Genomic DNA, 25,595 nt, shown 5'->3' on the forward strand with positions numbered 1-25,595 from the left:
AGCTGAAAATAAAATTAACAAAATATTCTGTTTTTTATACTGTTTTATTGTAACGTAGAAATTAAATTCTCTTTTAACAACCACATATTGTTTCAAATAATCTTTTCTAGTTATATATTTCGTAACATTTTAGAACATTTCTGATAAACATAATGATCATAAATTTTATTTATTCAATATAGAAGGTTCGGATATCAAAGAGTGGCTTTTTTTTTGCTTTTTTCGCTGCAAATTTTTTTATAATAATATCAAAATTTAACTGTCTTGCCAAAACGGATTCAACACAAAGTTGGCAAGTCCTGAAACTTGCTCTTGAGATGAACACGATCTATGAAAGTTTTTGATTCTTGCAAGGACGCTGAAAAAACGTTCAGCACTAGCTACAGTGATAGTTAAAGTGCAAAAGATACGTAAAGAAACACAAATGTTTGGGAAAATTTTATACAGATTTTGAACATAGATGGCATTTAGCAATTCTAATGGTGACAGACCTTTATCAAAATTTGCTTCGTAAATGTGTTTCAAGTGAATTATTGTGTAAGCTTTGAGAAACATCCGACTTGTATTTTTCGACAAATTTTGCTGCGCTCGCCCGAACCGTATTTCATCCATGTCTTTAAATTGCACAAAAAGGAAAACGTCTCGTTCAAATTTCTCAGTAATGCCAATGATTACCGAATCAGCGATCACCAAGAATGTACTGTTTTTAAAATCAGACTCTGGATCATCCGTAATCATTTCATTTCCATTATCTTCAAAACGTCTTTTGAGTTTTCTCTTTCGAATGTCCGGAAACTTTGGCGAGATGTTCAACTGAATAGCAACGGTTTTGCATTCGTTTAAAATTGTCTCCCATTGGTTCCTGATCAACTTCAAATCAGCTTATAAGGCATCTAGATGTCGCGGTGCCCCTCATAAAATCAGAAAACAAAAATTCAGAAACACATTTTTTCAGAAAATATTTGTCAGAACCCATTTTCTGAAAGACAAAATTCAGAGATCAAAACAGAAGTCAAATCTCAGAAGTCAAATTTCAGAAGTCAAATTTCAGAAGGCAAAATTCAGAAGACAAAATTCAGAAAGTAATCAGACGACAGAAAAAATGTTAAATTTTTCTCAAAATTCAGAAACTTATATTAATTAACCGGGGATTGCCCGTATCGCTTTAAATGTATGAAAACATTTATTTCAAGCAATTTTTAATTTTATAATTAATTTAATAATTTGGGAAAAATTTAAACAACGTGACAAAGTAGTAAATCTAAAATTTTATATTGTGTGCAATAGCAAGCATGTAATTAATTAAATCTCTTCGCGTTTATCTTTTTCAAATGAATTTATAATATTAAAAAAACGAAGTCTAAATATTTCTCTTGCGTTTCCGATATGGCTCGCCTCCAACTGAAAATTGCTGCAGTTTTGTTTCTGTTATTGTACATGTTCGTTTTTTATTTTGAAATTGAAATTTATGAAATCAAATATTTTAGGGTATGTCCCAAACGCACTTCGAATGATGTTGTGCCACCGTTCGATAGAATTATTTGTACGGACTTCACCCATGTTGGTGATATTATACAACTTAAGGATCTCAGATCCTTTCACTTAAAAAAATTAAGGAGCCAACTCGCTCCAAACAAACTAAGAAGTTGAAATTAGTAAGCACTCAAATTTAAAGTTAACAAATATACTTTATTCAAAAATGGTTGTATATAACTAACAAATCGACTTAGTCGTACGGATCCCCGACAGCAACTGCCCAAACGTTCTTGGCGGTTTGCCAAAGAAACCTCAGCGCCGGCGCAACCCTTACGCAAGTGTGTTAGAATGCAGGCGAGAATGGCCGTGGCCTTGATTTCCCACAAGCGTTGCGTTATTAAATTATTGGTATTGCATTTCATGATGAAATACAAATATGCTTTCGCTGCAGCGCATGCAACGATCGATGGGAAACAAAATGTGCTGACGTTGCGGCGCGTGTGTTGATCGAACGTGGGAGTCGTATGAATGGGCAGTGGCTGAGCGTGTTAGCTTACATATTCCATAATTCGATTGGATATAACGCCTTCTTGCGACGTTGCTGTGTTCCAGGCTGAAAAAATTTCAGAAGTCAAAATTCATAAAGTAATCAGACAGCAAAAAAACATTAAATTTTGCGCAAAATTTGACTTCTTAATTTTGACTTCTGAATATTGATTTCTGAATTTTTTTTCAGACTGTGGGTTGCACAAGGCGAGTAATCAGCATTCGAGTTTTTGTCGAGAATGTGACGTTGTGCTCCGTTGTAAGCTCCTTTCATATTTGCGCCGTTATCGTACATTTGTGCACCACACTATTTTAATTGGATTTAATGTTTGCCTAGAGTATGGCAAATTTAATCAGCGGTTTCCTGACAAGTTTTTTTTGTTACAATCCACGAAAGCCCAAACCCGTTCTTGCATTTTAAAATGTGTTGCTTTCGAATTGAAATGGAGGTAGCGCAAAATGAACGTAGTCTGTTCAACGTGATCAGCATCAGGCGTACCATCAACGATACCAGCAAAATTCTTGGCTTTCTTGCGTTGATCTAATATAGTTTCCCTCACGTGTTTTGCACAAATTTCTATAAACTCGTTCTGAATGTCTGGGGGAAGATAGCGAACTTGTAAACGTTTGTGCTGCTGTTGTGAAATCCTAACTTTCTCCAAATGATCTCTAAGTATCGGATCATAATGGCTTATGAGTTCTAAGATGCCCAAAAAATTTCCATTGTTTCGTTCACTAAGATATATATTTTCGCTTCTGAAAGCTAGGCCTCTTTCACCCAAAAATCAAATAGTGTCCAAAATTCTATATAAAATTTCTTTCCACTTCGGAGTTTCAGTGATTAGCTGTTCATTGGTAAGTGTATCAATTGCAGCCTCCTTTTGAATTAGATTTTGTAAAGATCGCCAATGAATATAACATTTAATGTGATCTTGAGTATTTTCGTGTGCTGGCAGTTTATCGTATAGCTTCTTCCACACATGCAATTTCGAATATCCGCCAAGATAGCAAATTTTAGGTCGATTGAAAGTATTGGTGATTAACAGACGACATGGTATGCAATAAAAAGTATTGCTACTGGCACTACACACCAACCAGTGGTAGCAAATGCCTCGTCATGAAGATCACGTGGAAAAATAACAGGACACTTTCGATGACTTCGACGAATTATTTCGTTGACTTCTTCAGATCGCATAAACTCATAATTCATGGTACCGATGTCGAAGTAAATAATATATAATCTGGATAAATAAACAATCTGGACTTTGATACAGAGTTGGTGGTCTTGTTGGAAGACTTTTTGTTGAAGATGAACCTTCATCAGTGTCACCACGAAACTTTAGGATTTCGGATTCATGTAAACATACATTTTTGTATGATGTTTTTATTGTCTTCTCACTGTTCGAAGGCCCAGGCATAATATCATTACCAATAGTCGAATCGAATCCATATAAAAAAAATTTGATTGAACCATGTCCGTCCGTCCGTCTGTCCATTAACACGATAACTTGAGTAAATATTGTGATATCTTCACCATTTGGTACACGAGCTTATATGGACCCAGAATAGATTGGTATTGAAAATGAGCGAAATCGGATGATAACCATGCCCACTTTTTATATATATAACATTTTGAAAAACACAAAATACCCTATTATTTAGTAAATAATACAGCTATAATGTTGAAATTTGACGTGTGGACTGATATTGAGATTAAAAAAATTTTAATCATAAATCAAAAATCGTTAAACCTATCGTAACAAAATTCGGCAGAGAGGTTGCCTTTACTATAATGAATGGTTTGAAGAAAAATTAACGAAATCGGTTAAGGACCACGCCCAATTTTATATCAAAGATTTTTAAAAGGGTCGTAGACGAAAATAATAAACTATATCTTAGCGAAAAAGAGCTTAGTATCAATAGAATTTTACTTCTTAAATTGAATTATAAGAGTATATTGGAAAATACTAAAATTTTTTAATATGGGTGTGGCACCGCCCCTTTTATGACTAAGCAATTTTCTATGTTTCGGGAGCCATAACTCGAAAAAAATTAACGGATCGTAATAAAATTGGGTACACAAATTTTCCCTATAGTAGAAAATGTTTATTTTTTCTAATAAAAATGGACGGGATCGGTTAAAGGCCACGGCAACTTGATATAAAACAAGTTTAAAAGGGTCGTAGACTAGAATAATAAGATATAACTTAGCAAAAAATAGTTTTGAGTCAATGATATTTCACTTATCAAGTTTTATTGTAAGAGGAAATGGGGAGACATTTTTTTCTAAACGGGCGGTGCTACGTGTTATGTAGAAAAGTAATTTATCTGAAATGAAATGTGCAATTGAAGCTCACGCTGAGTATATAATGTTCGGGTACACCCGAACTTAGACACCTTTACTTATTCGTTTTTCTCTTCTATTTTTGTTGTTGTCTTGTCAGGGGCGTAGCGACGGGGGGGCGGAGAGAGAGTTTGGGGGTTTAAACCCCCCTGCCTAAGGATCATTTGATTTTTTAGGTCGTTCCAATTCAAATATTTCATGTTTTTATGTCCATATTAATAAATTTCTTTATAATTCTGCTACGTATTTACTTTGTTGGTGATATTATATTTTTAATATGCAAGCATATGTATTTACGAAGTGAACACTTATATTTTAATCATATTCGTTTCATAATAATTCTGCAATTTATTAAATATACAAATGTACATGTTAACTTTTACTATAATTTCATAAAGAAGTTTCCTTATAAATTTGCCTAACGACCATCTACATACATATCAGAGAACAGCAAAATCGAACACAACAACGTTCGATTACATTCGGCAACATGATCGTGTTCAATGATCCAATTTTCTTAAACGAACATAATCGACATTGATTTAAAATCAACCAACTTATTGCATGCGTGAATATACTCAATTCAGGCGTTTCCTCGTTTGTCTCAACCGCAATTACATTCATCGGAATGAAAAGGCAAATATGAAAACTACATGCGTCCGAATTTGCATGATTCTTCTGCCCTTACGTCACGGCGATAAGCTACATATAAACATACATATAAACATTGCTTACGGTTCTGTTTGTTTGTCGAACTAAACGATACTAATTCTCGTAGTTTGATTTTATTCTCCACATTTAAATAATGTTAAATTTACAGCATTTTTTCAAAGTACACATTTCCTATTTTGAAATACAATGCAAATTTCACATTATTTTCCATGTGGAAAACACATTATTATAATGTAATATCTACATTTTTTTCATATCAAAAACACATTTCAAAAATGTAAAATTCAAATTATTTGATAAATGTAAAAATAATGTGTTTTTCACATTTTAAAATGTAAAAAACACATTAGTGTTTTTTCCGTGTAGATATGACTTTTTTAAATTAAATTTTTTTCTATTCGATCAGTCCTTTCTTTTGAATCTTTTGAATAAACGTATACGTTAGATCTCATGCATAGGCTCAAGAAGCATGAATTCTACTTATTCCTGAAGGAGGTATTTCGGTTTTTTTTTTTATCAATTTATCTATGATTAATATTACAGGAATGCGATTCTGTTGCTTTTCCTAATGTTCACATGTTGTTGAAAATCTTGTGTACGCTTCCAGTAACAACGGCAACGAACGAGAGATCTTTTTCAACTCTTAGGCTGATTAAAAACTATTTGAGAAACACGATGAGTGAAAATCGATTGCATCACTAAGCATCCACCGTGATCAAATTGTTACCGTTGATGAAGTTTTAGATGAAATGGCAAAGAAAAGCCAACGCATGCGCTTGAGTTTTTAATGTAACCTTTTTCATATCATATTCTAAATACACGTACTTGTTAAAGCTAAAGACAACATTTTTTAACACGCTTTTATTAGCTTGGCCTGTATGCAACGGAATCTTTGAGCTTACTTTTCACCGGTTTCTAGAAGTCTGATTAATTTGAAACTTTGCATACGTATCAGGGACCGATGAAAATGCATTAATTTGGTGGTGTGGTGACATAAGGTCAACGGCCATAAGGTCAATTGGCCTTATTACCACTTTGAATGGCCATACGTTTGATTGAAACTTTGAACACGTATCAAGGCTCAACAATGACAATGCATTAATGTGATGGTGCGGTGACATAAGTTCAACGGCCATAAAGTCAATTGGCCTTATTACAACTTTGAATGGCCATAAGTTTAATTGAAACTTTGCACACGTATCAAGGCTCGATGACAATGCATTAATGTGATGATATGGTGACATAAGGTCAACGGCCATAAGGTCAATTGGCGTTGGCACCACTTTGGAAGGCCACAAGTTTGATTAAACTTTGCACACGTATCAAGGCTCGATGACAATGCATTAATGTGATGGTGCGGTGACATAAGGTCAACGGCCATAAGGTCAATTGGCCTTATTACCACTTTGAATGGCCACATGTTTGATTGAAACTTTGCACACGTATCAAGGCTCGATGACAATGCATTAATGTGATGGTGCGGTGACATAAGGTCAACGGCCATAAGGTCAATTGGCCTTATTACCACTTTGAATGGCCATAAGTTTGATTGAAGCTTTGCACACGTATCAAGACAAATGACAATGCAATAATGTGATGGTGGGGTGACATAAGGTTAACGGACATGTCCACCTAAAATGACCATAGATTTGAAACTTTGCACATAATGCGAAAAACGCATTCCTTTATTAATGAATCTGGAGTGGAGCCGAGAGCCATGGTAATGCAGAGCCCCGAACTCCGTTGCATTGATGCATTTTAAGATAGGTGATTTTAGCTAGTGCAGGACAGCAGACCAAGGCACCATAAAGAAGAATCGGGCGCACAATGGCTGTGTAAATCCAGTAGGTCACCTTAGGGGAGAATCCCCAGGAGGTGCCAATTGCCTTCTTGCAGGTGAACAGCTCTGCTGCTGCCTTCTTGATCGCTGCACTATATGGTCACTCCATAATAGCATCCTATCCAGAATGACTCCCAAATTCTTGACTTGATCGCTAAACGCTAAGAATGTACCCCCAATTCTTGGCGGTGTAAGATTCGGTACTTTGTACCTCCTCGTGAAGAGGACAAGCTCGATTTTATCTGGGTTGACTTCCAAACCTGTGGCGGGTTGTACTCCTGGAGCAGCTCCAGGATGTCAGCTGGGTCCGTTGGTGTCACTGGAACCCAGGCTCTAGCCCTTGCTCGTGAAGGGATATCACACGCCTCCACTACCTTGAGGCGCGCGCCCGGATATTTATTTTATTTTATTTATTTTATTTATTTATTAGTCTACAAATTAAACAATTACACAGACCAAATATACCGGCACTTAAATCTCAGATGTAATACATGATATAAACAACATAAGCAGCCATCAATTTTAAAGTAATATTTAAACAGTATTGAACCAAACGCTTGACAATTTCAATTAAACACTTAGAAGTAAGTAAAAGATAAAATGTTGTAAATGTGTTAAAATGTACTCATGAAGGAGCTAGTAAATAATAATTTATGAAATTGACAATAAAGCAAATTAATAGTAGATAAAATATATACAGAATAGCATTTATACAGAATTTCATTACATATAAAAATAATGATCACTACGCAATTTTGCAAACAAGTACTTCAAATTTGAAACAGAGGGTTGAACAGTATATCACGGTTTAGCGTTCTTTGCTTCATTTCGAATTACAAATTTAATGTAGTTAAAAGGTATTTTTTAATACCAAGAAACGAGTCGCTGACGTCTAAATTTTTACAGTGTTTATTAAAATCACGACATAAACAGTGAAGTGGTTGGTGCATTTCATAATTCGACCTGCATGTAGCTACAAAAATTGATTGAAAATGTCTAGATGGCCTAATAGGAACGTTAAACTTAATTTCGCCAAGCAAAAATGGACTATTTATTGACCCTCTTATTAATTTAACAATAAATAAGACGCCAAGCATCTCCCTGCGGCTCTGCAAATTGGGCAGCTGTATTAGTTTTAACCGGCTGCAATAGGGGGGAAGATTTTTAGAAGGGTCCCATGGTAAGTGTTTTAAAGCGAAAAGCAAAAATTGTTTCTGGACCGATTCCAGCTTGTCAGAATGAACCTGATAACGCGGATTCCAAATTATTGAAGCATATTCCAAAGTAGGTCTGACTAATGATGTAAAAAGAGTTTTTGTAACGCATGGGTCATTAAATTCTTTAGACCAACGTTTAACAAAGGCCAAAGTACCTCTAGCGCTATTCACGCAAGTTTCAATATGAAGTTTAAAATCGAGTTTTGGGTCCATAGTAACGCCTAAATCAATAAACTTAGTGACTTGCTTGATTACATAGTCGCTAATAACATAATCATGGGATTGGAAGGACTTCCTTGTAAAACACATGAACTTACATTTAGGTAGGTTTAGTGATATGGCGTTTACATTACACCAGTCACCAAGACTATTCAGATCAGCCTGAAGACATGCCCTATCCACGGGTGAGCGGATAGGCATTACAAGTTTGACATCATCAGCGTACATCAACGGCTTGCAGCTCTTCAAAACACTAGGAAGGTCATTAATGAACAACAGGAACAAAACCGGACCAAGATGGCTGCCTTGAGGAACACCAGAATTTACGTTTATGAACCGAGACCGACAATTGTTTGTTTTCTTTCCTTCACATAAGAAGAAACCCAAGATAGAAACAAAGGAGGAAATCCTAACCGATCAAGTTTGAGTAAAAGTATAGAATGAGAAACTTTATCAAATGCCTTACTAAAATCAGTATAAATAACATCGACTTCACAATTAGTCTTAAAACTGTTGGATACAAAGGTTGTAAACTCGAGCAAGTTGGACACCGTTGATTTACCCTTGCAAAAGCCATGTTGTGAAAAGTCAATTAATGAAGATACTCTAAAAGCAATCTGTTTTGTGATAATCAATTCAAATAGCTTAGGAATTGTGTTGAGTTTGGCTATTCCTCTATAATTTATAACACACGTTCTGCTTCCATTTTTATGCAGTGGTATAATGAATGATTCTTTCCACTTCTTGGGGAATACCCCTTGCTTCAGGGACGCATTAAACAAACAGGCTAGAGGTCGATATAAGTATCGAGCACATGATTTCAGCACTACCGGCGGAATTTGATCCGGACCACTAGAGTAAGAAATTTTTAGATTTTCCAGATGAATTAAAACATTATCAGTACATATATATGGGACTGCCTGGGAATCCAGAGGAGATAATCTGAAAGGATAATTCAATGGCGGGTAATCATAGGTGTTTGAATAAGTAGATTCGAAGAAATCCGCAAACATGTTAGCAATTTCGAAGCTATCATTGGAAATCTGATCATTTAGCTTCATTGGAAAAAGAAACCCTTTTATCTTCCTTTTTGAATTCACAAAGCTATAAAACGACTTAGGATTGACAAAAATTTGACTTTTAATCCTACTGATATAGTTCCTATAACAAATTCTGTTCAATGTGTTATATTTGTGACGTAAAATTGAGTAGGCGGCATAGTCAGTCATTGATCCAGAAAGTTTGTAGCGTTTGAATGAACGCGTCTTCTGATATTTCAGGCGTTTCAATTCTTTAGTGCTCCAAGCCGATGATGATATAGCAGTGGTTTCGGACGTAGGTATGCATTTTTTAAATATTCCGTATAGTACATTATTAAAATGGGATATACTCTCACCAATATCCCCATCGTACTCAGGCCAATTTATTCTCGATACTTCGAGTATTACTTTAGACCAATTGGCTTTTCTAAACAGAAACCGGTGAGTGGTCTTTCGCACTACGTTGGAGGAACGCTCAGATAAATTATAAGATTCCATAAACATCGCGAGAGCAGGATGATACACATCTTCAGGCAGGGCAAGGGGATCGAATCGATTTACAAAACAATTTGAATCGTCTGAGAAAATTAAATCCATTTACCGAATTTATTCTGAATGTTGTTAATTTGAAAAAGTCCAACATCTGCAAACACGTTTAGGAAATCATAGTCGATAGCGCGAGAAGAAGTAGGGACTAGCTTCCCGTCGATAAGACTCCATGACACACATGGCAGATTAAAATCGCCAAGTACAGTGACAGAATCACAGGCCCTGGCAGTGCTGCACACAGATTTCACTACTGAGGAATGATTGAAATATAAGGAAATATCAGATTGTGGGGGAATGTAGTTGGCTATAAAATATTTGTAGGTTGAGGAAAGTTTTACTCTCACACAAAGAAGCTCAGCATCCTCAAAGTCAGGAAAATGTAGTTCCTCCGCGGAAAACCTAGTGTGAACGGCAATTAACACACCTCCACCAGCTCTGGCCAGTCGGTCCTTTCTAAACACTTGAAACGAACTCGATACAACTTCAGCGTTAAAAACTGTTGGTTTTAGCCAAGTCTCAGTAAAAACGAGTACATCATAAGGACTCTCATGACTCAGTAGACAAATTTCCGTTAATTTGGTATTCAACCCCCTAACGTTCTGATAAAATATACTAAGTAAGATATTATTTACGTTTGATAAGACATAATTTAAGTTTGTACCACTTCTGGAGTGTTGCCTGTCAAGTTTTTTGATGCATTTAAAGTAGCGCGGTCACTGTTCGACTTTCTAGTAAACAAATGCACCACAGAGTGTTTCGGCCAGAAAGTAGAATCGAGTACCCTATCAAAAAACTTGTCAGGAACTAAGATTCTGAAAGAAGAGATCTCTCTCCCAGACTTAAAATTAAACTTATAAACATTAATATTACTGTTAAGTTCAACACCAAGCTTGGAGCATACGTAGTTAGATATATCAGCTTCCGACAGCGATGCGTGGAGCCGTGACACAAAAATGGACCTACGGGGGGGGGGGGGGGGGGGGGGGAACAGCAGTCACCTCCCTAGGAGCACCAGGTTCAGAATTGGGTTGAATAGCAGGAACATTAACAGCATCAGAATGATCAGCATTAACAGAATTAGTGCTGTTCCCAACAGCATTCGCTTTGTTTTTCGAAGCTGTTGTCTTGTCCTTACTAGACAATGAAATGTTAGCAGTAGCACCAGTTGTATTCGGAATATCAGCATTATTAACAGGTACAGGAACATTAACATTAACACCACCGGAATCATCAGCATTAACAGAATTAGTGCTGTTCCCAACAGCATTCTTTTTTTTTTTTTGAAGCTGGAGTCTTGTTCTTACTAGACATTGCAAAGTTAGCAGCAGTACTGGGGTTAACAGTTGTATAGCTCACAGGTATAATTGATGGCACGGGGCCGCTGTCAACTACGAGTGCACTAGAGTGAGGGGAGCGAACAGAATTATCTTTGCTACCATTCTTTGCTCTACCTTTAATCGCATTTTCGTTTTTGTTATTGATTTTGTTTTTGTTTCTGTGTTTGCCCGCACTATGACGCAGATCAGTGAGCTGTGATGATAATGAGGAAAGCGCACCAGCAACACCTTCATCGTAAAGCTTACATAAATTAGTAAGCTCAGAGCGCACAAGTTCCATTTCACCTAATAACTGGTTTTTATCTGCTTGTAGAGAGTGTATGCACGCAACTGCACCGGCCTGCTCTGCTCGCAGACTTTCCAGTTCGGCAAGAATAGTTGATAACACTTGATGTAGCTCATTATCATTTGCACAATTTATTTGGGGCTAATGCTGTTGTTGTTGTTGATGGTGTTGTTGTTGTACGGCGAGAGCATTACTCGGAGATAGATCAACGTCACGATGATCAACCGCACACTCGCCACAAATATAAATTTCATCAGGCCATTTGAAATAATCCAAATCAGCAGCCACAGTGCCAACAACACAATGCAAGTGATAAACTTTTTTAATTATTTTATATAAACTTTTTTGCACTTCTCACACTGCACACTGCTACCACCCCTATCAGCGTGACGGCGACCTGGCGTCGTCACAGGCAATTAGCTTGACATTGCTCTGGAACCACCCTGCATCGGTGTAAGATGGCGGTGGACCAGGGTTGTCTTTATTAACCTTAACGGCCACCGTAGCGAGCGCGGCCTCGATCCACTTCCACTGTTGTTACGGGATCCTGCCATCTTCGCTGCTCTCGTCTATAATGCCAATTATCTGCCGACCCTTGGCAATTTCGGCGAAAGACCGCGTCCAGTCTCCCTGCGTCTTGGCCCTTTTCGGTTCCGTGGGGTTGGATTCATCCATGGACCGCTGCCGTTTCGCGGTTTCATCACTCTCGACTAAAACTTTTAAAATTACTTGAACTAAAAAATTTAAAATAAATAATAGTTTAAAAAAACTAAATAAACACGCTTTTTTAGCTAACCGAACTAAAAGATAGAAAAAAATTTTCAATTAAAAAGAGTTTATATAACAGTAGTAGAAGGTCAAACAATCATTTATAGTTAATCACCTCAAAATAAAATTATAGTAAAATTTAAGTTATTAACAGAATAATTTCATTCACAGTAAAAGCGTGGGGTGCTTGATATTGAATGTTACAATCATTCTATTGGCAACTATCTGAGAGGAAAGATATGAAATGTAGTCAAATGCACCCCACGCTTTTTACTGTGAATTAAGTTATTCTGTTAATAACTTAAATTTTACTATAATTTTATTTTGAGGTGATTAACTATAAATGATTGTTTGACCTTCTACTACTGTTATATAAACTCTTTTTAATTGAAAATTATTTTCTATCTTTTAGTTCGGTTAGCTATAAAAGCGTTTTTTTTAGTTTTTTTAAACTATTATTTATTTATTTATTTAACTGAAAAAAAACTGATCTTAATTTAGATAACTTTGGGAGTAGTGCTTCACAATTATACTTCACCACCAATAGCGCGTTTAAGTCAAAACTGATTACTGATCACTCAGCTTGCGCTGCTTTTATACTCTCCGTTTCTTCGTTCGCATATTTCTCCTAAGTCTAAGTTTCACTTTCTAGAAATTTTGTATCTCCTGCTTGGTTACCATCTATATACATGTATATTTGTAGTTTATGTTTATCTTACAGCCATATGCGGGTGTATGTGTGAGTAACTACTTCGTCTGATGATTACATGTATTTGTGAGTACCTCTTCGTTGCCTTGTATGTATGTGTGTCAATGATGATTGATTTGTTCATGTACACAAGAGTGGCAGCTTGGTTTATTGTTGTTGTGCCTTTATTTACTAACAACATAGTGATGTTAAATTCGCCACAATAGGTAGTTTTTTGCCTAGATTAGAATTTACGAAACTTCACCGGAAAATGGACCGACTGGAACTGGGACTAGGACCGAAGATAGGGATAGATGGAGCGGAAAAGAAGTGAGAGAAAATACGGAGAGGGGAAAGAGACGCAGAGAAAGAGAGGAGAAGTTAATAAAAGCATAAGGAAAAGGGGAGAGGGGCGAAGGAGAGTAAAAACTTCTTAAAAGTTATGCAGATAGACCAAAACTAGGTCAGAACAACTTGTGCCGGGTCTGATAGTGAATGTTATACAACTCCCAAAAAAAGCAAATGTGTGCCATTTCTTATCAGGGTTATCAAGCTATTGTAATTGGAAATTTGTATGGAAATGTCAATTTAAATAACTAAATAAACCTTTTTTTATTTCTTTTATTTGAATAAGTGTGAATTTTAAAATGAAAATTCTTGTTTCATACTATTTATATGAAAGAAAAGTGTACTTTTAAAAACTCACATTTACTGAGTTAAAACCCTGTACTGATATTTTCTTACCTTGCTTGTTAAAGCTATTCCAGGATCTAAGGACGAGTCTAAAAGAAAGAAACCTTCCTTTCTTCTGGGATAAAGAACTGAATTTATACGAAAAAATTGGAGAGGCGGCAATATTAGAGATGACAAAATGTGTAGTTTGCAAAACAGATGCACTTGAAAAATACAAAATTATAAGAAAGAAATCAATCAACGACGATTTTAAAATTTATGAAATATTTCGTAAGTATGTTTTTATTTCAAATTACGTTATTGGTGAAAAGCTACCCCTTACTAATTTTGGGGTAATAAACTACAACACTAACGTGGACGTCCGATTTAATGACAAATGTACATATGCATTAGTAGTGCCAATTTTCTTCTGAATTTTGCAAACTAGGGGTCTGGATAATCCTAATATTTTGGGAGTTGTTCCAAGCTTTACCTATTTTTATACTCAGTTGAGCAGAGCTCACAGAGTATATTAACTTTGATTGTATAACGGTTGGTTGTACAGGTATAAAGGAATCGAGATAGATATAGACTTCCATATATCAAAATCATCAGTATCGAAAAAAAATTCGATTGAGCCATGTCCGTCCGTCCGTCCGTTTGTCCGTTAACACGATAACTTGAGTAAATTTTGAGGTAATTTGGTATGTAGGTTCCTGGGCACTCATCTCAGATCGCTATTTAAAATGAACGATATCGGACAATAACCACGCCCACTTTTTCGATATCGAAAATTTCTAAAAATTGAAAAAGTGCGATTAATCATTACCAAATACGGATTAAGCGATGAAACTTGGTAGGTGGGTTGAACTTATGACGCAGAATTGAAAACTAGTAAAATTTTGGACAATGGGCGTGGCACCGCCCACTTTTAAAAGAAGGTAATTTAGAAGTTTTGCAAGCTGTAATTTGGCAGTCGTTGAAGATATCATGATGAAATTTGGCAGGAACTTTACTGTTATTACTATATGTCTGCTTAATAAAAATTAGCAAAATCGGAGAACGACCACGCCCACTTTTAAAAAAATTTTTTTTTTAATTCAAATTTTAAAAGAAAAGTTAATATCTTTACATTATATAAGCAAATTACGCCAACATTCAACTCCAGTAATGATATGATGCAACAAAATACAAAAATTAAAGAAAATTTCAAAATGGGCATGGCTCCGCCCATTTAATTTAATTTGTCTAGGATACTTTTAATGCCATAAGTCGAACAAAAATTTACCAATCCTTGTGAAATTTGGTAGAGGCTTAGATTCTAGGACGATAACTGTGAAAAAGGGCGAAATCGGTTGAAGCCACGCCCAGTTTTTATACACGATAACTTGAGCAAAAATCGATATATCTTTACTAAACTCAGTTCACGTACTTATCTGAACTCACTTTGTATTGGTGTAAAAAATGGCCGAAATCCGACTATGACCACGCCCACTTTTTCGATATAGAAAATTACGAGAAATGAAAAAAATGCCATAATTATATACCAAATACGAAAAAAGGGATGAAAAATGGTAACTGCATCGGTCTATTGACGCAAAATATAACTTTAGAAAAAAACTTAGTAAAATGGGTGTGACACCTACCATATTAAGTAGAAGAAAATGAAAAAGTTTTGCAGGGCGACATCAAAAGCCCTTGGAATCTTGGAAGGAATACTGTTCGTGGTATAACATATATAAATAAATTAGCGGTACCCGACAGATGATGTTCTGGATCACCCTGGTCCACATTTTGGTCGATATCTCGAAAACGGCTTCACATATACAACTAAGGGCCACTCCCTTTTAAAACCCTCATTAATACCTTTAATTTGATACCCATATCGTACAAAAAAATTCTAGAGTCAGCCCTGGCCCACCTTTATGGCGATATCTTGAAAAGGCGTCCACCTATAGAACTAAGGCCCACGCCCTTTTAAAATACTCATTAACACCTTTCATTTGATACCCATATCGTACAAACAAATTCTAGAGTCACCCCTGGTCCACCTTTATGGCGATATCTCGAAAAGGCGTCCACGTATAGAACTAAGGCCCACGCCCTTTTAAAATACTCATTAACACCTTTCATTTGATACCCATATTGTACAAACGCATTCTAGAGTCACCCCTGGTCCACGTTTATGGCGATATCCCGAAAAGGCGTCCACCCATAGAACTAAGGCCCACTCCCTTTTAAAACACTTGTTAGCACCTTTCGTTTGATACCCATATCGTACAAACAAATTCTAGAGTCACCCCTGGTCCACCTTTATGGCGATATCTCGAAAAGGCATCCACGTATAGAACTAAGGCCCACGCCCTTTTAAAATACTCATTAACACCTTTCATTTGATACCCATATCGTACAAACAAATTCTAGAGTCACCCCTGGTCCACCTTTATGGCGATATCTCGAAAAGGCGTCCACGTATAGAACTAAGGCCCACGCCCTTTTAAAATACTCATTAACACCTTTCATTTGATACCCATATTGTACAAACGCATTCTAGAGTCACCCCTGGTCCACGTTTATGGCGATATCCCGAAAAGGCGTCCACCCATAGAACTAAGGCCCACTCCCTTTTAAAACACTTGTTAGCACCTTTCGTTTGATACCCATATCGTACAAACAAATTCTAGAGTCACCCCTGGTCCACCTTTATGGCGATATCTCGAAAAGGCATCCACCTATAGAACTAAGGCCCACTCCCTTTTAAAATATTCATTAACACCTTTCATTTGATACACATATCGTACAAACAAATTCTAGAGTTACCCCTGGTCCACCTTTACGGCGATATCTCGAAAAGGCGTCCACGTATAGAACTAAGGCCCACGCCCTTTTAAAATACTCATTAACACCTTTCATTTGATACCCATATTGTACAAACGCATTCTAGAGTCACCCCTGGTCCACGTTTATGGCGATATCCCGAAAAGGCGTCCACCCATAGAACTAAGGCCCACTCCCTTTTAAAACACTTGTTAGCACCTTTCGTTTGATACCCATATCGTACAAACAAATTCTAGAGTCACCCCTGGTCCACCTTTATGGCGATATCTCGAAAAGGCATCCACCTATAGAACTAAGGCCCACTCCCTTTTAAAATACTCATTAACACCTTTCATTTGATGCCCATATCGTATAAACAAATTCTAGAGTCACCCCTGATCCACCTTTATGGCGATATCTTGAAAAGGCGTCCACCTACAGAACTAAGGCCCACGCCCTTTTAAAATACTCATTAACACCTTTCATTTGATACCCATATCGTACAAACAAATTCTAGAGTCACCCGTGGTCCACCTTTATGGCGATATCTCGAAAAGGCATCCACCTATAGAAATAAGGCCCACTCCCTTTTAAAACACTCATTAACACCTTTCATTTGATACCCATATCGTACAAACAAATTCTAGAGTCACCCCTGGTCCACCTTTATGGCGATATCTCGAAAAGGCGTCCACCTACAGAACTAAGGCCCACGCCCTTTTAAAATACTCATTAACACCTTTCATTTGATACCCATATTTTACAAACGCATTCTAGAGTCAACCCTGGTCAGTTTTTATAACGATATTCCGAAAACGTCGATAGTAGCAAGGCCTGGAATGGTTGACATACAGCAGATTTAGTTAGTATTTCTAAATTATTTTCTTCTAGAAAAAAGATCTCTGGGTTTACAGAGTTTCGTGCGTGCTTAAATTTCCTATTTGCTGGATTTGCTGGCGGCGGAATGTATGTATTTATCTATTTGATTTCTTTCGACTCTTTGTGCGTGCATTTCACAAATATGGTTGCATTATTTGGCAGAAATGTGCATCATATTTAAGAAATACATATCGATCGTTTTATTGCAAACTGATGTCATCCAACATTTCAATTTTTCGAGATTTTAAGATACCTACAGCAGCCGACTGGTAAAATTATGATCACATACATAGAATACTCCTAGGGACAAAGATGACCGGCCTAATATTATTTGAATAAAAGTTATTACTAAAACTTTTTTTCCATGTTCCCAGCAAATTCAAATGTAAAACAGAAGTATGTATGTGCGATAATTAAACAGTTTAGTTCATTGTTTATTAAATATTTTAACTTAGAGTTTAAGTGAATTATAATACTATTTAAAATAGAAGCCATAATTTCGAAATAGTAAAAGACTTCGTTTATTTGGGAACCAGCATCAACATTAGCAACAACATCAGCACTGAAATCCAGCGAAGAATCAATCTTGCCAATAAATGCTACTTTGGACTAGGTAGGCAATTGAAAAGTAAAGTCCTCTCTCGGCGAACGAAAATCATACTCTACAAGTCACTTATCGTACCCGTCCTGCTATATGGGGCAGAAGCATGGACCATGACAACAGCAGATGAAGCGGCTTTGGGAGTGTTCGAGAGAAAAGTTCTTCGAAAGATTTATGGACCTCTACGCGTTGGCGATGGCGAGTACCGAAGAAGATTTAATGATGAGCTGTACGAGCTATACGCAGACATCAACATAGTCCAGCGAATTAAAACGCAGCGGCTGCGCTGGCTAGGCCATGTTATGCGAATGAAAGATGATGCTCCGGCCAGGAAAGTGTTTCTATCGGAACCCGCCTATGGAAGCAGAGGTAGAGGGCGGCCCCCACTCCGTTGGAAGGACCAGGTGGAAAACGATTTAAACTCCCTTGGTGTGACCAATTGGCGCCGGTTGGCGGAGCGAAGGAGCGACTGGCGCGCCTTGTTGGACGGCCATAACCGTTTAGACGGTTAAGCGCCAATTAAGTAAGTAAGTAAGTAAAATAGAATTGTGAGAGATATTTTAATTTAAATATAACCGAGAGCAAGCGCGCACAACCACAACTGATACGTCTTAAGACCTTTCGTGTCTTACATTTCAACTTCAACTGCCACCCTTTCTCTATTTTCTGTAGTTACCAGACTATCCTGCAGCCTATCCTTACTACCTGTTCTCATTCCCATATTCGGCCATTCTGACGGGTTATTCGACCCGAATGAGGAATGCCAGGGTTTCATACCTGGCGGTCACCTTGTACGGTGATTTTAGACTGGTTCCAAATTGCGTTCTTTTGATAGCCACTCATTCGTTAACTTTATAATTTGTGTTAGCTTTTCTCTTTCTATTGAAAGCTTTACGGTTTTATATTTTTTTATTATTAATGTTCTCTTGCGCAGTCTTCCTTACTAAATTTCTTTCTTCGTTTAATTTATCAATTTCTGTTCATTTAGCATTTCTCGTAAATCCGGACATTCGACTGTTTTCATTTCTAAACATGTTATAATTTTAAATGGCTTAATTTTCGTACTTCGGGGAGCAGTATTATTGATTATTTTCTGCCCTTTATCTACATGGCTGTACCAGTGGGCCGGGTTTGCATGCCTTAGATTTCAGATCATCGGAACAACTATTTTATGGACCCGCTCCACTTGGCTGTTACCCCGAGAGGTACCCCCGTATCTATTTGTAGGTGCTGCATCTTCTCTTGCTCACAGTATTCACTTAACAGATTCGAAGTAAAATGCGCTCCCCTATCTGACACTATTCGCTTAGGATTTCCAAACATAGCTGCTTGTTTTTGTTGTCGATCGATCGACTACCTCGTCTGCCCCTGTAGACTTTGTCGGATATAGCCAAACAAATTTTGGAAATCCGTCAACTACACCTAAAATATGATTATATCGTTTCTGCGTAGCTGTGGGAGGACCGACGTGATCAATATGGTATGTGCCTAAATTCGCAAGCTTTGTCAATTGTCGTTAACAATCCTTCCTTTTTCCCCGATTCGGCATCAGTTATGATGCACCCAATACACCCTTTTACTAACCTATTTACCTATGAACTCAAGCTTGGAACATAATAATACTTTTCCCTTGGCTGTGTGCTAGTTTTATCACTTCCTCTTCCATCATCAACGGTACAACTATAAGTTCTTTTACAGTATCTTTATAGAGTAACTCGTTTCTTACAAAAAAGTTTTCGTAGCTTTCATTTTCTAAGACCTTTTCACCGCTCTTATCCAGTCATCTTCCCTTTGTACCTGTCTCAACCTATACTTTGAAGGGTTGTCTATCAAAAGACAATAAGCACGGCGTTAGCGTTTCATCCGCGTACCTATCTGGAACGTCCCTTCTTTTGACGGTCATCGCAAACGCATTGCAATCAGTCCATTTTTGTAATGCTACAGCTAGTACTTCGAGTTCATAGGAACTGTACCTTTCTTCGGTTAGCGAAGTTCTGCGACTCAGAAATACAACAGGGGGAAGTGCTTGGTCTTCAGAATTTTTTGAAACAAAAGCCATACTTAGATGCATCCGCATATACTTCAATTTCAGCTCCGTGGTTAAATAACTTCAAGGCCGGCGCGTTCACTAACGCTCGTTTCAATCCATCTATCGCTAACAGGTGTTTTTTTGCCAACTTACATTTGACGTCCAATCTGAGTAAGTCTGTCAGAGGTTTGGCTACCTCTGCACACTTTTTTACGAATCGCCGAAAAAATGATGTGATCCCTAAAAACCTTTGCGTCTGCTTCTTATTTGATGGTATTGGAAAATTCTCAATGGCCTCTGTTTTTTCATTCGAAGGCAAAATTTTCCCATTTTCTACTATATGGCCTAAAAAGTTGAGTTGCTTCTTTAAATACTGACATTTCAACCATTTTATACTCGACTCGTTCTCACTCGCATGTTTCAACACAATTTCTAGCTTACGGGGACCTTTTTCCTCATCCTTTGCTGGAATCACTATATCGTGCGTATAAACTATGACGATTCACTGTTTTAATAAGTCTTGAAAAATAGCTTGCACATAGCGACAAAGCACTGCCGGGGAATTCGAGATGCCGAATGCAACAAAACAAAACTCTATCTGCCCATTTTGAGTAGCAAATGAAGTATACTTTGTAGAACCTTGTTCGATCGGCACATGAAAAAATCCATTTTTCAAATCGAGCGTTGAAAACACTTTTGCCCCTGCCAACCTATTCAAATCTTCATCAATTCCAGTCATCGGAAAATTGTCCCTGATTATTTTCTTTGGATACATCCTCTTTGGAATTGACCACTATTGGCGAAGCATACGCCGATGTACTTCTCTTAATGATACCTTCTTTAAGCCAACTTAAAACCTGTTCGTTAACCCAACATTGATCAGGGTACGACATACGACGCGGTCGCTGATAGATCGGTATTTCATCCGTCAAGATTGATTTCACCGGCATCGACTTTTTCCGCTTTGGCTACACTTAAATGCGATAAATCTTTTTCTACACTTGCACACTTGCACAACGCATTGAATTCTTCTAGCAAAAGGTTTTATTCCTTTGCCACTTTACTTTGCCCCAGATCGTTTTTATTTCCTACTGTATTGTTTGCATTACTCTTTGAAACAACGATACTTCCACTACTGATGTCCCCTGCTACCCCTGTACCATTTTTATTGACCACCTTGACAATATCTGTGCAAATCGATGCCTTATCATCAGCCTCCTACAGCACGACATCATTCATATTAGCAATTTTACGATTTGGCGTTACAGCCACTTGATTTTCTAAACTACGGAACTCTCTTCCGTCTTTCCTAACGATCAATTCAAAAGTTTTTCAATACGTCGCTTCCAATTATTGCCGCATACGGGAGATCACGCTCCCGTACCGGGAGTGCCCCTAAATCCAAAAAAAAAAAATTCGCAAACACAGAATCCCCAGGTAAAAAAAATCCCAAATACATAATCTCCAAATTTAAAATCCCATAACCAAAATCCCCAACACAAAATCCCCGCACTTTTTTTTGGGGCTAACACAAAATCACAAAAATTTTAATTAAATCATAAGTTAAAGTTCTGACGCGTATTAACATCATTACGCATTTATATATATGTAAGTATGACTATAAGCATGGCGGCCACCGTGGTGTGATGGTAGCGTGCTCCGCCTATCACACCGTATGCCCTGGATTCGCACCCCGGGTAAAGCAACATCAAAAATTTGGAAGTAAGGTTTTTCAATTAGAAGAAAATTTTTTTAAGCGGGGTCGCCCCTCGGCAGTGTTTGGCAAGCGCTCCGGGTGTATTTCTGCCATGAAAAGCTCCCAGTGAAAACTCATCTGCCTTGCAGATGCCGTTCGGAGTCGGCATAAAACATGTAGGTCCCGTCCGGCCAATTTGTAGGGAAAATCAAGAGGAGCACGACGCAAATTGGAAGAGAAGCTCGGCCTTAGATCTCTTCGGAGGTTATCGCGCCTTACATTTATTTTTTTTTTATGACTATAAGCATAAAGTAAAATGATGGGGAATAACCTAACGGTACACGTTCTATTTGCATTGTGTTTTCATATCTTCTTTCTGTTCTAACCATGTCAATGTTATATTGCGAATTTGACAACAACTTCTTTTGTACATCAGTGGCACAGAGGCTTAAGCTGCAGACATTGGTGCTTTATCGGTAACCGTATCGTTAACCTTATAGTAGCTGATTCGACCAACCTTATGGGAATCAATGCAATCGATTATTGGTGCCGCTAAGGTCGTAACCGTATCGTAGCCAACCAATTGGTTTTTGGTTTCCGTCGTAACGATAAACAGCTGATTACGCTAGGGATACGACTACAGCGGTACGACATAACGACATAACGACATACGGCACCAATGACTGCAGCTTTAGGTCTTCAACTACCGTGCTAAAGTCGTCGGTTCAATGCCAGATCACGGATTTAAATTTCATTTTCTATTTATTTAGTTTTGGTTTATTTAATTTTATTTAATATTAATTTATTAAGTAATTTATTATTAAAAATACTGTGAAAAAATATTAAAAAATTTAAATGAAAAACCTAGATCTGGTAGTGAACCGACGATGAGAAAATATCGCAAAATTAGCATAATATCATTAATATAGCTATTGAATAGAAGGAAACTACGAAAGTAAACTGCAAAAGTTCTCAAAATAATTGAAAAAAGGAAAATTCAAAACGTTACAGATCTCCATCGCCTAAATATCTTCTTGGAGAAAAAATTACTTTAAAGTATAAGTTTTGTTTGTCAAATGAATTTCTATCGCCTTATTAACTGCAAAATGTATCGAATAAGTTCTTCTTGACGATAGACGATAAAATTACCAGAAAACTGCTGGCAGGGTTTTGTAATGTAATTTATACATAACAAGTAAGGAAGGTTAAGTTCGGGTGTAACCGAACATTACATACTGAGTTGAGAGCTATGGTGACAACATAAGGGAAAATAACCATGTAGGAAAATGAACCGAGGGAAACCCTGGAATGTGTTTGTATGACATGTGTATCAAATGAAAGGCATTAAAGAGTATTTTATGAGGGAGTGGGCATAGTCCTATAGGTGGACGCCATTTAGGGATATCGCCATAAAGGTGGATCAGGGTTGACTCTAGAATTTGTTTGTACGATATGGGTATCAAATGAAAGGTGTTAATGAGTATTTTAAAAAGGGAGTAATCCTTAGTTCCATAGGTGGACGCCGTTTCGAGATATCGCCATAAAGGTGGACCAGGGGTGACCCTAGAATTTGTTTGTACTATATGGGTATCAAAAGAAAGGTGTTAATGAGTATTTTAAAAGGGAGTGGTGGTACTTGTATAGGTGGATGCCTTTTCGAGATATCGCCATAAAGGTGGACCAGGGGTGACTCTAGAATGCGTTTGTACAATATGGGTATCAAACGAAATGTGTTAATGAGTATTTTAAAAGGGAGTGGGCCTTAGTTCTAAAGGTGGACGCCGTTTCGAAATATCGCCATAAAGGTGGACCAGGGGTGACTCTAGAATATATGCGGCGCAAAGTACATCGGCCAATCGACCCGCACTGTACAAATCAGATTACATGAGCACCTAAAATATGTTCAGAATATTGATCCCAGAAGTGGAATCGCTGAACATGCAATAAGTGAGGACGATTGCCAGTTAATTAAGTCGGAATGTAATATTAAAAAATTAAACATTTTAGAATCTCTACATATATATGTAAACAAAAATGATTCTGTAAATCGTGATACAGGCCCACTGTACTCTAGTATCTTCACAGCATTCCAGTAAACTTAGATTGTTTCATATATTGTTATTACATATTACATACATATGTACATAATTATTTTTGTATTTTGTTGTTGTTGTTTAAACTCTCTTTTTATTATTTTCGCATTGCATTAGCTTTTACAAAAATTTTGGATGTTTGATTTGCATAGGCATACTTTGTTTATATTTAGACAATGGTTAGTTGATAACTAGCAACTGATGATGACACGTCACGAGTGTCGAAACAATTGTTTTGCCAAATAAAGCAAACATATATATATATATATATATATAAACGACTATAAGGTGTTTCAATTTTAATTCTTTATTGTGTAAGTCGTTTACCGCTCTATATTAATTATTTATTATATGAGTAAATTATGTCAACATTCAACTCCAGTAATGATATGGTGCAACAAAATACAAAAATAAAAGAAAATTTCAAAATGGGCGTGGCTCCGCCCTTTTTCATTTAATTTTTCTAGGTTACTTTTAATACCATAACTCGAACAAAAATTTACCAATCCTTGTGAAATTTGGTAGGGGCTCAGATTCTAGGACGATAACTTGTTTCCGTGAAAAAGGGCGAAATCTGTTGAAGCCACGCCCTGTTTTTATACTCAGTCGACCGTCTGTCCTTCCGCTCGGCCGTTAACACGATAACTTGAGCGAAAACCGATATATCTTTACTAAACTCAGTTCACATACTTATATGAACTCACTTTGTATTGGTATAGAAAATAGGCTGAAATCCGACTATGACCACGACCACATTTTCGATATCGAAAATTACGAAAAATGAAAAAAATGCCATAACTCTATACCAAATACGAAAAAAGGGATGAAACATGGTAATTGGATTGGTTTATTGACGCAAAATATAACTTTACAAAAAAACTTTGTATAAATGGGTGTGACACCTACCATATTAAGCAGAAGAAAATGAAAAAGTTCTGCAGGGGAGATAAAAAAAACCCTTGAAATCTTGGCAGGAATACTGTTTGTGGTGTTACATATATAAATAAATTAGCTGTATCCAACAGATGATGTTCTGGGTATCCTGGTCCACATTTTGGTCCATATCTGGAAAACGCCTTCACATATACAACTACCACCACTCCCTTTTAAAACCCTCATTAATACCTTTAATTTGATACCCATATCGTACAAACGCATTCTAGAGTCACTTTTATGGCGATATCTCGAAAAGGCGCCCACCTATAGAACTAAGGCCCACTCCATTTTAAAATACTCATTAACACCTTTCATTTGATACCCATATCGTACAAACAAATTTTAGGGTTACCCCTGGTCCACCTTTATGGCGATATCTCGAAACGGCGTCCACCTATGGAACTAAGGATCACTCCCTTTTAAAATACTCATTAACACCTTTCATTTGATACCCATATTGTACAAGCGCATTCTAGGGTCACCCCTGGTCCACCTTTATGGCGATATCTCGAAAAGGCGTCCACCTATAGAACTAAGCCCCACGCCCTTTTAAAATACTCATTAACACCTTTCGTTTGATACCCATATTGTACAAACGCTTTCTAGAGTCACCCCTGGTCCACCTTTATGGAGATATCTCGAAACGGCGTCCAACCCTTTTAAAATACTCATTAACATCTTTCGTTTGATACCCATATTGTACAAACGCATTCTAGAGTCACCCCTGGTCCACCTTTATGGCGATATCGCGAAAAGGCGTCCACCTATAGAACTAAGGCCCACTCCCTTTTAAAATACTCATTAAACCCTTTCGTACAAACAAATTCTAGGGTCACCCCTGGTCCACCTCTATGGCGATATCTCGAAAAGGCGTCCACCTATAGAACTAA

General features: G+C 37.2%; 1 protein-coding gene across 4 annotated transcripts in view; it reads left to right on the forward strand.

Annotated features, from left to right (window-relative positions):
* The window catches only part of LOC137244210 (cyclic GMP-AMP synthase-like receptor), a 276,654-nt gene that overhangs the window by 112,526 nt on the left and 138,533 nt on the right, over window positions 1-25,595 (forward strand). For all 4 annotated transcript variants that reach the window (XM_067772894.1, XM_067772896.1, XM_067772893.1 and 1 more), the window contains exon 3: window positions 13,741-13,945. In XM_067772894.1, the coding sequence (XP_067628995.1) occupies window positions 13,741-13,945 (205 nt within the window). The remainder of the gene's footprint in view (window positions 1-13,740; window positions 13,946-25,595) is intronic.

This window comes from Eurosta solidaginis, chromosome 3, assembly GCF_040869045.1.
Source record: "Eurosta solidaginis isolate ZX-2024a chromosome 3, ASM4086904v1, whole genome shotgun sequence".
NCBI lineage: Eukaryota > Metazoa > Arthropoda > Insecta > Diptera > Tephritidae > Eurosta > Eurosta solidaginis.